Genomic DNA, 17,627 nt, shown 5'->3' on the forward strand with positions numbered 1-17,627 from the left:
TACTTCGAGAGAACAGCTCTGCATAATATTCAAAAAACGCCCGTTCTATTTCCTTCGAGTCGCTCGTGACACGCCCTTTCCATTCCACTTCTGCAATGTGATTTCGACGAGCGTGCCACTTTTCTGTGCTTAACGCTCTTTTTGTAGGCGCTTCTCCCCTTATCAGGTGTTCAGATCTCGCTCTGACAAGTGCACCACGATATCGCTCCGCATCTAACATCTCAAGATTGTGTTTGAGCGCTCGAATATCTGTGATGAACAAACCCGGTCTCTTGCACTCTTCTTGCATTAGGCGTTGCAGGTTCGCGCGCAATGCATTTTCTTCAGCTCGTTTTTCTCTTGCCACTGCGCTTCCTCGTTCCACAGCCATTAGTTTAAATTCTTGTTTAAAACCCTCCCACTTCGCTGCAAGTTCTGTTACCCTCTCCTGATTCATATTCGCAACAAGTCTTTCTACATCATTCATGAAGCCGTCATCCTCCAATAATTTCGAGTTTAGTTTCCACATTTGCCAGTTGAATTTCTTTCCATTTTTTTCCTTATTACCGATCGTGAACGTGACCAAACAGTGATCACTAAATGACACTGGGCGTACCTGATACTCCAGACACAAAGGTACAAGGTCAAGGGATACATATGCCCTATCTAAGCGAGCATGACTAGATGCCTGGAAATGTGTGAACTGAACAGTGCGTCCAGCCCCCAAGCATTCGGCGACGTCTTCCAGACCACACTCATTTATCAGATCAGCAAGAACAGTTGTGCTAGCATCACTGAACGATCGGCTACTTGTTTTGTCATCCGCTGAAAGCACACAGTTGAAATCTCCAATCATAACAACAAGCCTCTGGCAGTTGCAACATTGGCGAAGGCTTTCAAAAAACTCGCGTCTATCATTCATGTTATTTGGCGCGTACACACAGATTACACGCCATTCACAAGATCCAAACGATACATCGCAAACCACAAGACGACCCGACCCACATGTCATGACGGACTGAATCACGGCATCAAGACACTGGCGCACAAAGAGAACACATCCTGCTGACGCTCCGGCAGCGTGGCTAACAACAGCATTGTACCTCGTTGTAAACTGACTAACCATTCTCCCGGATTCCTCCTCACCATCAACTTTTGTTTCCTGTACAGCGACTATGTCTAACTCCTGCTCGCTAAACAAACGAAACAACTGATTTTGCTTCCTTTTCGCAGCCAGCCCTCGAACATTAATAGTCGCGAATCGAACTGCTCTTTCGAGCCGTATCATCGCTTAGGGGAGAAAACCCGGGAGCATGGTCATACCTTTAGCCGAGGCAGTGGCTTGGCACCACGCCGTCCCAGCCGCCTCAGGACTGAGAAGGGGGTGGCGCCCCCGCCACCCGGTTCTCTGAGAGCACGTTCGGCCGAGGACGAAAGGGCGACCGCCGCGTCGGAAAAGCCGCTTTTGTGGGTGGTTCCTCGTCGGCCACTGTCTCGGGAGCCTCAGTTCCGTCCGCACTGTCCTCATGAGCACGCTTTGATGCAGCACCGCTGCTCGCTGCCTCGACGTCATCCATGGCTGCTACCTCAGAGGCTGCCAACGTGTTGAGGGTGTCACCTGCGCCTGCAGCTGCGTCGCTGATTCTGGGCCCGCTTGACGTAGCCACACAAGCCACAGGAACTTGTGGCTCCTTGCCAATTTCTCCGGTGGCTTTAGTCTCAGATGAAGGGGTCAGAGGCGTAAGAGACCCTTTTACTGCAGCCTTGTCGCTTTTCTGGCCAGCTGCTTCTTCGGCATCCGCCTCATCCATGAGGAGCTCCGAAATGTCACTCGTCGCAGGCCCGGTTACATTCGCGTACGTCTTGACGCACTGCGTCTCGTCGTGACCGTACCTGCGGCAAAGAGCGCAACGCGGAACCTGGCAATCCTTACGGATGTGCCCAGTGGTCTTGCAGCGGAGGCAGAGCGGCGCCCTGCCAGGCACGACGAGAAGAGCAAGCTCACCTGCTACCTTTAGCTGATGAGGGATATCGTCAAGCTTTACACCGGCCTTAAGATTCAGGGACACGGTGCGTGTGGTCGAGCCCTTTTCACTTACACCCGGTGCACGCCACCTTTCTCTGGTGATGTTCGTCACTTTCCCGAACGGCAACAGCGCTGCACGTATATCTTCATCTTCCACGCCATAAAGCAACCAGTGCATCTTCAAACGGACAGCCTGGTTATTCGGGTCGACGATTAGGCACCGGCGATACTTTAGCTTCGCCTCGTTGAAGGCCAGTAGCTTCCGTGTCGTCTCCGTGTCCTTCAACGTCACCGCCCAAACGTGATTCATTTGGTACGCCCCCCGCGCAACCACATCTTGGAGCACACCAAGCAGCACCAAAGCGTCCCTGAAATCTTCGACTCGGTACGGCCGAGCCCTCACATCACCATGCATGAAAACAGTATTCAGCGCGATACGCCCGGTTGGCAAACTTGGTAGAATAACCTGATACTCGTCGGCCGAGGCATCAAAAAACCTGTTCACGCGGCCCGGCTGGGCCGCTGATACCGCTCGTGACGAGCCAGGCATCCCGCGACCGTATCGCTCGAAAGCCGGAAGTGGAATCCCCATACTAACGAGGAGACAGAAACACAGGCGCACCGTCGCTTAGTTAAAGACACAGAAGGAGAAAGGGAGTAAAAAATAAAACTAAGCTCCCCGTCGGGGAATCGAACCCCGGTCTCCCGCGTGACAGGCGGGGATACTGGCCACTATACTAACTTTTTTTTTTCTTTATTTCCTGGCTTTGGAAAACAACACGGCACGAAAAAGAACAGACAAATCACAAAAGCAATAATACAAGACAATGAACACACTGAAAGTCATACTCAGCCAGCGTCAGGCTGGCTTCGTCACATTAAAACTCCCGCAAGGACAACAAAGGCTCTACCCTTGAGAGCCACTCGGGAGGTTCCGCAGCCGCTTTTTGTATAGCGACAAACCAGTCCATACACTCTCGGAATTAAATTCGGGCGGGGCGTGCTTCCCTGTCACAGTGATAGCCTGCCATTCTTGAGCGCCATATACAGTGGAGACCCAGGAGCATAATTAAATCAAATGGAACCCCGTCGTCATTATCAATGCTTAAATATCGAATGCCATGCGAATCTAGGGGGAAGTCTTTCTTCATAGTCCGTTGCAAAACATCCCAAAAATAAACCCCTTCCCAACAATGTAAAAAAACATGGTCTACTGTTTCCGGCTGCTTACAGATTAAACAATGCGAACCCCAAGGTAAAAATAAATCCTTTTCCTCAAAAAATTTCTTTACTGGCAACGTTCCGGTGTGTAATTTAAAGAAAAAGGTCTTAGCTCCTGGCGGCACCTGCATTTTCTTTACCCTCTTTAAGACGTCCGAGCCTGGGCCTCCACTGTATAAGACTCTATACAAAGGTTGTGGTAAAACAGTGTCACATAAATCGTGGTACAGCTTTTTCCGTTTTACACAGGACAAATATTCATTAGAAAAACGCACTGAAAGAAATCTAAGACTTGCGACGACCTCTCTGTAATAGCCGAAAATACCACACGTAACTTCTTCGGTGGAGACAACAAACTCCGGCAGTAGGCGCCGCAGCCTAACTTGGCAGACAGTGCGCAAGAAAGGGTCAGAAACGTCGCGGAAAAACAAAAACCGATTGACCACTTGCCGCAAAAAGAGGTGTCCAAGTCCCAAGCCGCCGTCTTTTACCCGACGGAATAAATTTGTTCTGCTGCAGCGTTCCCATTCTGCAGCCCAAACAAAGACAGCGAAAATCCTGTGGAGCTTCTGTATGTTTACACGCGAACAATGCAAAACTTGCATAACAAACCAAAGTTTACTGATAAAAAAAAGGTTACATACAGTAGCCCTGGCGAAAATCGATAAGTTGGCACCTTTCCACTTCTCCGCTTTCTCCCTTAGCGCTTTCGTCTGCTCTTGCCGATATTGCTCGCTTTGGCGGTAACCATCAAGCTCGACACCTAAGTACTTGGTTGGGGTTTTCGCCCACGTCACATTTGCAAAATGGTCAGGCTGCGATGGCCACCGTCCATGCCAGAACCCAAGGCACTTGGCCCAGTTCACCCCGCTTCCGGTAACCTGAGAGAACTCACGGACACTTTTGACCGCCTCGGTTATACTCTCATGGTCAACCGTACAAAGTGCAACATCGTCCGCGTAAGCCAGCAGCTTCACCTCGGCTGCTTGTAACTTAAACCCTTTTACGTTATCATTGTTCAATATTTTAATACACAATGTCTCAATATATATACAAAACAAAAGAGGGGTGAGAGGGCAGCCCTGTCGCACCGAACGCTGCACGCTAATGGGGGCCCCCAGACTCTTATTTACGATCAATCTCGTCGTGCAGTTCCGGTACGCCAGGGCCACGCCCTTGCGGATAACTGACCCAACATTCGCATGGTCCAAAATAGAAAACAAAATTTCGTGATCGACACAGTCAAAAGCTTTCTCAAGGTCGACCTGGAGAATGCCCACCCGACCATTCGAGTCATCACAACACTCAAGCACACTTCGCATCTTATGAATATTGGACATTATTGACCTCCCTTTTATCCCACACGTCTGGTGTGGCCCAACTATATCCTTAATCACCGTCTGCAACCTCCGAGCCAAAACCTTCATAAAAATTTTATATTCAACATTCGTAAGTGCTATGGGTCTGTAGGCTGTAACCAGTCGCAATTTATCTATTTGATCCGTTTTAGGAATGAGCACCGTATGGGATGACCCATATGACGGAGGCAGTGCATTTACTGTGTAGGCTGCGTTAAATATCACGTTCAAAATAGGGGCAATTTCGTGCTTGAATTCTTTGTAAAAACGCGCGCTGAGCCCATCTGGTCCCGGCGATTTACCGGGGTTTAAACTGGCGATTGCATGCTCCACTTCGGCTTCACTGATAGCCATTTCTAATCTCTCTTTTACGTCATCACCGAGACGCGGCATCGCCGCCAGAAACTTATCTTTAAACGTGATAGTGTCTACCACGTGGGAGGCGAAGAGCGCTTGGTAATGCTCGTTGAAAGCTGCTTTTATGTGGTCGTTGTCAGCCGACAAGACACCGCCCCATTCTATTTTGTCGATGTGGTTTCTTTCAGCGTTTGCCTTTTCCAACCCTAGCGCTCGTTTTGATGGCGTCTCCCCTGCAGCTATGTCTTCTGCCCTTGCCCTTACTAACGCTCCCCGATACCGTTCTTCTTCCATCAATTCTAGTTTTTGCTTTGTTTTCCTTACATCTTCAGTCCATTTCCCCGGCGCTAGAGATTCCTGTTGAAGCAGCCTATGGAGCAGCTTCTTTAACTCTGTCTCTTTCTGTTTTTCTTGAAACCGTATACAGGAAGCCCTCTCTATTGCTTTAATTTTTATAGTTTCTTTACACAGCTCCCACTGTTGCCATATGTGCATATTTTTACCGGGGCCTATTTTTGCAATTTCATCTTTTACTATGCTGGTATTCAGTTCGTCCTGCAAGAGTTTATTATTGAATTTCCACATTTCCCACGAAAAAGAATTCCCTCTCTTTACCATCCCAAAACAACATGTAACTAAACAATGGTCTGAAAAAGATACTGGCACAACATCGTAACTATGACATTCAGGTAAGACATCGACGGATGCATAAATGCGGTCCAGCCGTGCATGGCTAGAACCCTGAAAGTGTGTGAGCTTTACTGCACGCGTTCCCTCAAGACACTCTGCCACATCTTCCATGTTCCATTTCTCAACCATTAGCGATAACACTTGTGTGCTGGCATCTCTAAAGGGTCGAGGGCTTGTCTTATCTCGCGCACTAAGTACACAATTAAAATCGCCCAGGACGATCAGCTGTCTGTCACTACGAAGGCGCTCTTCGATGCTATAAAAAAACTGCGCCCTTTCTTCTGCTTCATTAGGCGCGTACAGACAAATAATCCGCCACTCGACGTTATTCAATCGAAAGTCAAGGAAAACACACCGGCCCGACATACAAGAGAAATGAGCTTGCACTTCTAGCCCCGGCAACTTCTTTAGAAAAAGAACACAGCCAGCCGATGTGCCTACAGCGTGGCTGACTACAGCAAAAAACGAGGACGTGAAACGTTGCACCATGCTCCCGGTCTCTTCTTCGCCGTCTACTTTCGTCTCCTGCACAGACAGTACATCTATGCCGTGCTCCGTCAAAAGCCGAAAGAGCTGACCTTGCTTTCTCTTTCCTGCCAGACCTCTAACATTCAGGGAGGCGACTTTCAGCGGAGATGCAGGAGCCATTTCTACATAAGAAGAAGAGACCGAAAGCGTGGTGCTTACCTCTCGCGTCCAGCACATGGCTAGACGCCACCGCCGCCATCGCCGCCGGCGTCATCCTGAGCGTGCACCTGGCCCAGCTCGGGAGGCGCTTTGTCGCCGGCGCGCTTCTCGCTCGCAAGGTTAGGGCGCGGCCGAAAACTGGCCCGCCTTGCTTGAGGCGTCTTTGCTGGTGGTTCCTCTACGCTGGGCGCCGCCTCCTTGTCGCCGTCGGGGCTGGTGTCTCCATGGGGACGCTTCCCAGGCGTAGCCACAGTGGTCGCACGGCCACCGGTGTTCTGCCGATGACCCTCGGTAGGCTCCTTCGCTACAAAATCCATCGGCACTGGTAGGCTTTTTGCATCCCCCGAAGTCGCCTCCTTTGACTGAGGCGAGTCTCCCGTTGGTGGCTGGAGTCCTGGTGCACTGGCAAGGGGGGCGTCGCCGCTTGAAGTCGCCGACGTGTCCAGCGACACAGGGAGGTTGCTCAACTCGTCGGTACCCCTCGCTGCGTCCTCAGCCTCCGCGACATCCATCAGCTCCGCGCTGTCTCCTTTACCTCCGAGCCCGGTCGCAGACGCGTAGGTACGGACGCAGTCCTCGTCCGCGTGTCCGTAGCGCCTGCACTTGGAGCACCTGGGAACCTTGCAGTCGCGACGAACGTGACCCGCGCCGTGGCAACGCAGGCACTGCATCGGCCGCCCGGGCACCACCACGAGAGCTAACTCGCCGGCGACTCGAACCTGGTGGGGCAGGTCGTCCACCGTCATACCTGGCTTCAACTTGAGCAGCACTGCTCTCGTGGTGGATCCCTTTTCTTTCATTCCTTGAACGCGCCAACGCTCCCGCGTCACCTCGGTCACGTTTCCGAACGCCGCGAAAGCAGTCCGGATGTCGTCATCGGCGACGCCGTGCAGCATCCAATGCAGGCGCAGCTTTACCTGCTGATCCTCCGGGTCGAAAACAATGCACCGGCGTCCCTTTACCTCAAGCTCCTTCAAGGCGGCTAATTTCTTCGCGGCTTCTGGGCTGCTGAAGGTTACCGCCCACACGTGGTTTACCTGGTACGCCCCCAACGCCACGACGTCGGGGAGCGCACCAGTGTTGGCGAGGGCGTCCCTGAAGTCTTCGACCCTGTAAGGTCTCACACGCACATCTCCGTGCAAAAAAACTGTGTTTAGAACAACACGTCCGGTGGGCAGGGTAGGCAAAAAGATCTCATACTCCTTGTCTTCGGCGCTGAACCTGTTTCCGCGGCCATCGATGGCCGCCCTCGCCGCTCCGTGGGAGCTCATGATCCTGCGTCCGTACACGCCAGTGGCCGGAAGTAGAATGACTATACTAACGAGGAGACAGAAACACAGGCGCACCGTCGCTTAGTTAAAGACACAGAAGGAGAAAGGGAGTAAAAAATAAAACTAAGAGCCCCGTCGGGGAATCGAACCCCGGTCTCCCGCGTGACAGGCGGGGATACTGGCCACTATACTAACTTTTTTTTTTCTTTATTGCCTGGCTTTGACATTACACAACAAAATGGCGGGACACAATGAACACTTGGTGTTGATATAGTCAGCCTGCCAGGGGCTGGCTTCGTCACATTAAAATTCCTTTAGGGCCATCAAAGGCTCCACCCTTGACAGCCACTCGGGAGCCTCGCCAACAGATTTGACACTCTCAACAAACCGGTGCACAGTTTCACGAAAATAAATTCGTGCTGGCCTCGCGTCGGGATCACAGTGATATCCTGCCAGTCTCGCGCGCCAAATACTGTGGAGGCCCAGTAACATTATCAGATCGAAAGGTACTCCGTCCTCGTTTTCAATGGGCAGATACCGTATTCCATGGGGGTGAAGTGGAAATTGTTTCTTTATAGTCCTTTGAAGTACGTCCCAAAAGTAAACCGCTTCCCAACAATGCAGAAAAACGTGATCTATCGTTTCTGGTTCCTTGCAGATAAGGCAGTGATGACCCCACGGAAGAAATAAGCCCTTATCGTGTAAAAACATTTTGACTGATAACGTTCCAGTGTGCAACTTGAAAAAAAAAGTTTTAACCCCTGGGTCAACGTGCATTCCCTTTACCCTCTTTAACACATTCCTACCAGGGCCTCCACTGTACAAGGCCCTATACATGGGTTCCGGCAAGACAACTTCGCATAAATCCTTATACAATGTTTGCTTGTTCACTGTAGATAAATATTCGTTGGAAAACCTCGTTGAGAGAAATCGGACACTTGCGACAACTTCTCTGAAGTACCCAAAAATTCCGCCCGATAGGGTTTCGGTTGCAACAACAGTCAGGCAGCGCCCGCCCCAGCCTTACTTGGCACGCGGTGCGCAAAAACGGATCACTGACATCACGCAGAAACATAAATCTGTTAACAATCTGCCGCAAGAAAAGGTGTCCCGGACCCACTCCACCATCCTTCACTTTTCTAAACAAATTCGTCCGGCTGCACCTTTCCCATTGTGCAGCCCACACAAAAACAGCAAAAATTCGATGTAGCTTTTGTATGCTCATTCTTCCACAATGCAACACTTGCATCGCATACCACACCTTACTGATAAAGAAAAGGTTGCACACGGTGGCTCTAGCGAAAATTGATAAGCCTGTTCCTTTCCATCTTTCCGCCTTCTCACGCGCATCCTGCGTCTGCACTCTCCAATATGTTTCGCTATCGCGATAGCTTTCTAGCGGTACTCCAAGGTACTTCGTTGGGGTCTTCACCCAGGGTACGTTTGCAAAGTGGTCCATCGTCGTTTGCCATGCTCCGTGCCAGAGCCCCACTGACTTAGACCAGTTCACTCTGCTGGCAGAGGTTTTGCAGAATTCAGCGACACATTCAACGGCCTCTATTACCCCTTCTCGATTAACGGAAAAAACCGCTAAATCATCCGCATATGCCAGCAGCTTCACCTCCGCAGCTTGCAGCCGAAAACCAGTTATTCTCTCGTTTTCGATGATGTCTAAACACAAAGTCTCGATGTAGATAGCAAACCGAAGAGGGCTGAGGGGGCAGCCTTGACGTACCGAACGCTGCACACGAATGGGGGCCCCCAGACTCTGGTTAACAATCAATCTCTTCTTACAGTTCCGATACGCCAAGGCGACTCCCTCCCGGATAACATACCCAACATTCACATAATCAAGTATGCACAGCAAAATTTTATGCGCGACACAGTCGAACGCCTTTTCGAGATCAAGCTGCAAGATGGCAACGCGACTATTTGTAAAATCACAGCACTCGAGCACACATCTTGCCTTGTGTATGTTAGAAAGAATAGACCGGCCCGCACGTTTGGTGGGGGCCAACAATTTCCTGGATTACACTCTGTAACCTTTGCGCCAACACCTTCATATAAATTTTATAATCGACATTTGTGAGAGCAATTGGCCTGTACCCTGTTACGTGTCGTAACTTGTCAGCTTCATCCGTTTTCGGAATTAGGACAGTATGTGATTTACCATAAGACGGAGGCAATTCACGTACGTCGTAAGCTTCATTAAAGACCGTCTTCAGCACTGGCGCGATTCTGCTCTTAAATGATTTGTAAAACGCCGCGCTTAACCCGTCTGGTCCTGGTGATCTCCCAGAATTTAAATTGTCTATTGCCATTTCTACCTCTGATTCGGTTATTGCCAGCTCTAAAACGTCTTTCTGCTCGTCGCTGAGTCGCGGCAGTGCCCCAAGAAACCTGTTCTTAAACCTATTTATGTCTGCATCCTGTAATGCGAAGAGCGCCTCATAGTACTCAAAAAACGCACGCTGTATATGTTCGTTTTCGTCTGATAAGATGCCACCCCATTCTATGCTATCAATGTGATTTCGCCGAGCATGAGCCTTTTCAATTCCCAACGCTCGTTTCGACGGCGTCTCCCCTGCTGCTATATCTTCCGCTCTGGCCCGCACCAACGCTCCACGATAACGGTCCTCTTCTATTAGTTGAATTTCCTGCTTTATTTTCCTAATGTCATCGATCCATTTACCAGGCGCTTCACTTTCCTTTTCTAGCAGTTTTGCAAGCATACATCTTATATTGCGTTCGTTTAGATTCTCTTCGTACGCAATGGCACTAGATCGTTCGACTGCTTTAATTTTAACCTGTTCTTTGCAAAGTTCCCACTGTTGCCATATTCTCAGTTCACTACTAGGCTCTATTTTGCTTATTACTTCAATTACTGCACAGCTAAATTCATCGTCCTTAATTAGCTTGTTATTTATTTTCCACATATCCCAACTAAAAGCACTGCCCCGTTTTTTCAATCCTATCCCACATACTACTAAACAGTGGTCCGAAAAAGCCACTGGCACTACATGGTAACTGTTACATTTTGGAATCACATCCAGCGATACATAAATGCGGTCAAGCCGAGCATGGCTTGTCCTCTGAAAGTGTGTGTACTTCACGCCGCACGCGCCTTGCAAACACTCTGCCACATCCTCAAGGTTCCATTTATCTATGATTTGCGACAGTATTTTCGTACTTGCGTCCCTGAACACCCTTGCACTGGTCTTATCGCAGCCACTTAGGACGCAGTTGAAGTCACCCATGATGATAAGCTGTTTCTCGGAACAAAGACGCTGTTCAACACTTTGAAAAAACGCAGCCCTTTCGTCCGTAACATTTGGTGCGTACACACAGACAATTCGCCACTCAATGTTCTTCAATGTAAAATCGATAGCGACACAGCGACCTGACGGACACGAGAAATGAGCTTGCACGGCAAGACCCGGCAACTTCTTTACAAAAAGGACGCTGCCAGCAGATGTACCTATCGCATGACTCACTACAGCGTAGAATCTAGATGTGAAACGTCGCATCATGCTCCCGGTCTCTTCTTCCCCTTCTACTTTTGTCTCCTGCACGGCCAGTAAGTCAATATCGTGCTCTGTTAAAAGCCGGTAAACTTGGCTTTGCTTTTTCTTTCCCGCCAAGCTCCTAACATTGAATGTGGCTACTTTCAACGGGGTTACAGAAGCCATTGTCGCAAATAGTGAAGAGGCCAAGAGCATGGTGCTTACCCAACACGTCTAGCACATGGCTAGACGCCGTCGTTGCCACCGGAGCCATCCGGTGCAGGCCCCTGACCTTGCCGCGGGGCTGCCTTATCGCCGGCACGCTTGTCCGCCAAAACGTTGGGTTTCGGTCTGAAAGATGACCGTCGGGATTGAGCAGTTTTTGCTGGCGGCTCCTCACCACTGAGAGCTGCCGCCTTGTCCCCTTCGTTGTCGGTCAGGCCATGAGGGCGCTTGGCTGGGGCGGTGCCGCTCGCTGAACGGGCGCAGCTCTGGTCCTGCTGTTCCTCGCTGATCATTGGCTCGGCGTCCTTAGTTGCCAAGACGTTCTCCCCGTCTGCCGACGTGCTCGCCTGACTCGAAGGTAATTCTTCCTCTTCGAGTGGCTTCCTTTGGTTGCCGGGTCCACTAATGTCTCCGCTGGGAGGCCCTGATGCGTCGGTCGTCCCGGCAGCCTTGCCAACTTCCACGGCTCCTTTCGAAGCCTCCTCCGCCTCGACGACGTCCATCAGAAGCTCTGCCGTGTCGTCTCTCGATACCGCACCGGTAGCCACCGCGTATGTGCGAACACACTCGCTGTCACCGTGGCCATAACGCCTGCATTTGGAGCACCGGGGTACCTTGCATTCACGTCGAACGTGACCCGTGCCGCGGCACCGTAAGCACTGCATAGGCCGCCCAGGCACCACAACAAGGGCCAGCTCGCCGGCGACGCGTAACTGGTGTGGCAGGTCGTCAACCTTCATACCAGGTTTCAGCTTCAGGAGAACAGTCCTGGTTGTAGACCCCTTCTCCTTGACGCCGGAAACACGCCAACGCTCCCGGGTCACCTCCGTTACATTCCCAAAAGCCGCAAGAGCCGTCCGAATGTCGTCGTCGGCTACACCGTGCAGCATCCAGTGCAGCCGTAGTTTCACCTGTTGGTCGGCAGGATCGATGATAATGCAGCGCCGTCCTTTGACATCCAGTTCCTTTATCGCTGCCAACTTCTTCGTTTCCTCGGTACTGTTGAGCGTAACCGCCCAAACGTGGTTTACCTGATACGCCCCCAACGCCGCAACGTCGGGGAGCGCACCAGCGTTGGCGAGGGCGTCGCGGAAATCCTCGACCCTGTAGGGCCTAACTCGCACGTCACCGTGCAAAAACACGGTGTTTAGAACAACACGACCGGTAGGCAACGTAGGCAAAACGATTTCGTACTCCTGTCCTTCCTTATCTTCAATCCTGTTTCCGCGGCCATCGACGGCCGCTACCGCCTCTCCGTGGGAGCTCATGAACCTGCGTCCGTACACGCCAGTGGCCGGAAGTAGAATTTCACTATACTAACGAGGAGACAGAAACACAGGCGCACCGTCGCTTAGTTAAAGACACAGAAGGAGAAAGGGAGTACAAAATAAAACTAAGCTCCCCGTCGGGGAATCGAACCCCGGACTCCCGCGTGACAGGCGGGGATACTGGCCACTATACTAACGAGGAGACAGAAACACAGGCGCACCGTCGCTTAGTTAAAGACACAGAAGGAGAAAGGGAGTAAAAAATAAAACTAAGCTCCCCGTCGGGGAATCGAACCCCGGTCTCCCGCGTGACAGGCGGGGATACTGGCCACTATACTAACGAGGAGACAGAAACACAGGCGCACCGTCGCTTAGTTAAAGACACAGAAGGAGAAAGGGAGTAAAAAATAAAACTAAGCTCCCCGTCGGGGAATCGAACCCCGGTCTCCCGCGTGACAGGCGGGGATACTGGCCACTATACTAACGAGGAGACAGAAACACAGGCGCACCGTCGCTTAGTTAAAGACACAGAAGGAGAAAGGGAGTAAAAAATAAAACTAAGCTCCCCGTCAGGGAATCGAACCCCGGTCTCCCGCGTGACAGGCGGGGATACTGGCCACTATACTAACGAGGAGACAGAAACACAGGCGCACCGTCGCTTAGTTAAAGACACAGAAGGAGAAAGGGAGTAAAAAATAAAACTAAGCTCCCCGTCGGGGAATCGAACCCCGGTCTCCCGCGTGACAGGCGGGGATACTGGCCACTATACTAACGAGGAGACAGAAACACAGGCGCACCGTCGCTTAGTTAAAGACACAGAAGGAGAAAGGGAGTAAAAAATAAAACTAAGCTCCCCGTCGGGGAATCGAACCCCGGTCTCCCGCGTGACAGGCGGGGATACTGGCCACTATTTTTTTTTTCTTTATTTCCTGGCTTTGGAAAACAACACTTCACGAAAAAAAAAGGAACAGACAAATCACAAAACCAATAGTACAGGACAATGAACACATTGAAAGACATACTCAGCCAGCGTCAGGCTGGCTTCGTCACATTAAAACTCCCGCAAGGACAACAAAGGCTCTACCCTTGAGAGCCACTCGGGAGGTTCCGCAGCCGCTTTTTGTATAGCGACAAACCAGTCCATACACTCTCGGAAATAAATTCGGGCGGGGCGTGCTTCCCTGTCACAGTGATAGCCTGCCATTCTTGAGCGCCATATACAGTGGAGACCCAGGAGCATAATTAAATCAAATGGAACCCCGTCGTCATTATCAATGCTTAAATATCGAATGCCATGCGAATCTAGGGGGAAATCTTTCTTCATAGTCCGTTGCAAAACATCCCAAAAATAAACCCCTTCCCAACAATGTAAAAAAACATGGTCTACTGTTTCCGGCTGCTTACAGATTAAACAATGCGAACCCCAAGGTAAAAATAAATCCTTTTCCTCAAAAAATTTCTTTACTGGCAACGTTCCGGTGTGTAATTTAAAGAAAAAGGTCTTAGCTCCTGGCGGCACCTGCATTTTCTTTACCCTCTTTAAGACGTCCGAGCCTGGGCCTCCACTGTATAAGACTCTATACAAAGATTGTGGTAAAACAGTGTCACATAAATCGTGGTACAGCTTTTTCCGTTTTACACAGGATAAATATTCATTAGAAAAACGCACTGAAAGAAATCTAAGACTTGCGACGACCTCTCTGTAATAGCCGAAAATACTACACGTAACTTCTTCGGTGGAGACAACAAACTCCGGCAGTAGGCGCCGCAGCCTAACTTGGCAGACAGTGCGCAAGAAAGGGTCAGAAACGTCGCGGAAAAACAAAAACCGATTGACCACTTGCCGCAAAAAGAGGTGTCCAAGTCCCAAGCCGCCGTCTTTTACCCGACGGAATAAGTTTGTTCTGCTGCAGCGTTCCCATTCTGCAGCCCAAACAAAGACGGCGAAAATCCTGTGGAGCCTCTGTATGTTTACACGCGAACAATGCAAAACTTGCATAACAAACCAAAGTTTACTGATAAAAAAAAGGTTACATACAGTAGCCCTGGCGAAAATCGATAAGTTGGCACCTTTCCACTTCTCCGCTTTCTCCCTTAGCGCTTTCGTCTGCTCTTGCCAATATTGCTCGCTTTGGCGGTAACCATCAAGCTCGACACCTAAGTACTTGGTTGGGGTTTTCGCCCACGTCACATTTGCAAAGTGGTCAGGCTGCGATGGCCACCGTCCATGCCAGAACCCAAGGCACTTGGCCCAGTTCACCCCGCTTCCGGTAACCTGAGAGAACTCACGGACACATTTGACCGCCTCGGTTATACTCTCATGGTCAACCGTACAAAGTGCAACATCGTCCGCGTACGCCAGCAGCTTCACCTCGGCTGCTTGTAACTTAAACCCTTTTACGTTATCATTGTTCAATATTTTAATACACAATGTCTCAATATATATACAAAACAAAAGAGGGCTGAGAGGGCAGCCCTGTCGCACTGAACGCTGCACGCTAATGGGGGCCCCCAGACTCTTATTTACGATCAATCTCGTCGTGCAGTTTCGGTACGCCAGGGCCACGCCCTTGCGGATAACTGACCCAACATTCGCATGGTCCAAAATAGAAAACAAAATTTCGTGATCGACACAGTCAAAAGCTTTCTCGAGGTCGACCTGGAGAATGGCCACCCGACCATTCGAGTCATCACAACACTCAAGCACACTTCGCATCTTATGAATATTGGACATTATTGACCTCCCTTTTATCCCACACGTCTGGTGTGGCCCAACTATATCCTTAATCACCGTCTGCAACCTCCGAGCCAAAACCTTCATAAAAATTTTATATTCAACATTCGTAAGTGCTATGGGTCTGTAGGCTGTAACCAGTCGCAATTTATCTATTTGATCCGTTTTAGGAATGAGCACCGTATGGGATGACCCATATGACGGAGGCAGTGCATTTACTGTGTAGGCTGCGTTAAATATCACGTTCAAAATAGGGGCAATTTCGTGCTTGAATTCTTTGTAAAAACGCGCGCTGAGCCCATCTGGTCCCGGCGATTTACCGGGGTTTAAACTGGCGATTGCATGCTCCACTTCGTCTTCACTGATAGTCATTTCTAATCTCTCTTTTACGTCATCACCGAGACGCGGCATCGCCGCCAGAAACTTATCTTTAAACGTGATAGTGTCTACCACGTGGGAAGCGAAGAGCGCTTGGTAATGCTCGTTGAAAGCTGCTTTTATGTGGTCGTTGTCCGCCGACAAGACACCGCCCCATTCTATTTTGTCGATGTGGTTTCTTTCAGCGTTTGCCTTTTCCAACCCTAGCGCTCGTTTTGATGGCGTCTCCCCTGCAGCTATGTCTTCTGCCCTTGCCCTTACTAACGCTCCCCGATACCGTTCTTCTTCCATCGATTCTAGTTTTTGCTTTGTTTTCCTTACATCTTCAGTCCATTTCCCCGGCGCTAGAGATTCCTGTTGAAGCAGCCTATGGAGCAGCTTCTTTAACTCTGTGTCTTTCTGTTTTTCTTGAAACCGTATACAGGAAGCCCTCTCTATTGCTTTAATTTTTATAGTTTCTTTACACAGCTCCCACTGTTGCCATATGTGCATATTTTTACCGGGGCCTATTTTTGCAATTTCATCTTTTACTATGCTGGTATACAGTTCGTCCTGCAAGAGTTTATTATTGAATTTCCACATTTCCCACGAAAAAGAATTCCCTCTCTTTACCATCCCAAAACAACATTTAACTAAACAATGGTCTGAAAAAGATACTGGCACAACATCGTAACTATGACATTCAGGTAAGACATCGACGGATGCATAAATGCGGTCCAGCCGTGCATGGCTAGAACCCTGAAAGTGTGTGAGCTTTACTGCACGCGTTCCCTCAAGACACTCTGCCACATCTTCCATGTTCCATTTCTCAACCATTAGCGATAACACTTGTGTGCTGGCATCTCTAAAGGGTCGAGGGCTTGTCTTATCTCGCGCACTAAGAACACAATTAAAATCGCCCAGGACGATCAGCTGTCTGTCACTACGAAGGCGCTCTTCGATGCTATAAAAAAACTGCGCCCTTTCTTCTGCTTCATTAGGCGCGTACAGACAAATAATCCGCCACTCGACGTTATTCAATCGAAAGTCAAGGAAAACACACCGGCCCGACATACAAGAGAAATGAGCTTGCACTTCTAGCCCCGGCAACTTCTTTAGAAACAGAACACAGCCAGCCGATGTGCCTACAGCGTGGCTGACTACAGCAAAAAACGAGGACGTGAAACGTTGCACCATGCTCCCGGTCTCTTCTTCGCCGTCTACTTTCGTCTCCTGCACAGCCAGTACATCTATGCCGTGCTCCGTTAAAAGGCGAAAGAGCTGGCCTTGCTTTCTCTTTCCTGCCAGACCTCTAACATTCAGGGAGGCGACCTTCAGCGGAGATGCAGGAGCCATTTCTACATAAGAAGAAGAGACCGAAAGCGTGGTGCTTACCTCTCGCGTCCAGCACATGGCTAGACGCCACCGCCGCCATCATCCTGAGCGTGCACCTGGCCCAGCTCGGGAGGCGCCTTGTCGCCGGCGCGCTTCTCGCTCGCAAGGTTAGGGCGCGGCCGAAAACTGGCCCGCCTTGCTTGAGGCGTCTTTGCTGGTGGTTCCTCTACGCTGGGCGCCGCCTCCTTGTCGCCGTCGGGGCTGGTGTCTCCATGGGGACGCTTCCCAGGCGTAGCCACAGTGGTCGCACGGCCACCGGTGTTCTGCCGATGACCCTCGGTAGGCTCCTTCGCTACAAAGTCCATGGGCACTGGTAGGCTTTTTGCATCCCCCGAAGTCGCCTCCTTTGACTGAGGCGAGTCTCCCGTTGGTGGCTGGAGTCCTGGTGCACTGGCAAGGGGGGCGTCGCCGCTTGAAGTCGCCGACGTGTCCAGCGACACAGGGAGGTTGCCCAACTCGTCGGTACCCCTCGCTGCGTCCTCAGCCTCCGCGACATCCATCAGCTCCGCGCTGTCTCCTTTACCTCCGAGCCCGGTCGCAGACGCGTAGGTACGGA

General features: G+C 50.5%; 2 protein-coding genes, 3 non-coding genes and 1 pseudogene across 5 annotated transcripts; all 6 read right to left on the minus strand.

The window, feature by feature from the left end:
- Nucleotides 1–1,346: 1,346 nt before the first annotated feature.
- Nucleotides 1,347–2,555, minus strand: LOC149337511 (uncharacterized). Its single transcript, XM_089554436.1, has one exon. It carries the CDS (start codon nucleotides 2,553–2,555, stop codon nucleotides 1,347–1,349), a length of 1,209 nt encoding a protein of 402 aa, XP_089410562.1.
- Nucleotides 2,556–6,338: 3,783 nt separating this feature from the next.
- Nucleotides 6,339–7,589, minus strand: LOC149337512 (uncharacterized). Its single transcript, XM_089554437.1, has one exon. The coding sequence runs from the start codon at nucleotides 7,587–7,589 to the stop codon at nucleotides 6,339–6,341; it is 1,251 nt and encodes a 416-aa protein (XP_089410563.1).
- Nucleotides 7,590–11,234: 3,645 nt separating this feature from the next.
- LOC149337513 (uncharacterized) lies at nucleotides 11,235–12,287 on the minus strand (annotated as a pseudogene).
- Nucleotides 12,288–12,859: 572 nt separating this feature from the next.
- TRNAD-GUC (transfer RNA aspartic acid (anticodon GUC)) lies at nucleotides 12,860–12,931 on the minus strand. Its single transcript has one exon. It is a non-coding gene; the product is annotated as a tRNA-Asp (tRNA).
- Nucleotides 12,932–13,003: 72 nt separating this feature from the next.
- TRNAD-GUC (transfer RNA aspartic acid (anticodon GUC)) lies at nucleotides 13,004–13,075 on the minus strand. Its single transcript has one exon. It is a non-coding gene; the product is annotated as a tRNA-Asp (tRNA).
- A 216-nt stretch (nucleotides 13,076–13,291) lies between these two features.
- Nucleotides 13,292–13,363, minus strand: TRNAD-GUC (transfer RNA aspartic acid (anticodon GUC)). Its single transcript has one exon. It is a non-coding gene; the product is annotated as a tRNA-Asp (tRNA).
- Nucleotides 13,364–17,627: the final 4,264 nt, after the last annotated feature.

This window comes from Amblyomma mixtum, chromosome 7 (assembly GCF_055824585.1).
Source record: "Amblyomma mixtum isolate Tamu chromosome 7, ASM5582458v1, whole genome shotgun sequence".
Taxonomy (NCBI): Eukaryota; Metazoa; Arthropoda; class Arachnida; order Ixodida; family Ixodidae; genus Amblyomma; species Amblyomma mixtum.

Coding starts and splice junctions, on each gene's coding strand:
- LOC149337511 (XM_089554436.1), bottom strand. CDS start 2,555: ATGCCTGGCTCGTCACGAGCGGTATCAGCGGCCCAGCCGGGCCGCGTG.
- LOC149337512 (XM_089554437.1), bottom strand. CDS start 7,589: ATGAGCTCCCACGGAGCGGCGAGGGCGGCCATCGATGGCCGCGGAAAC.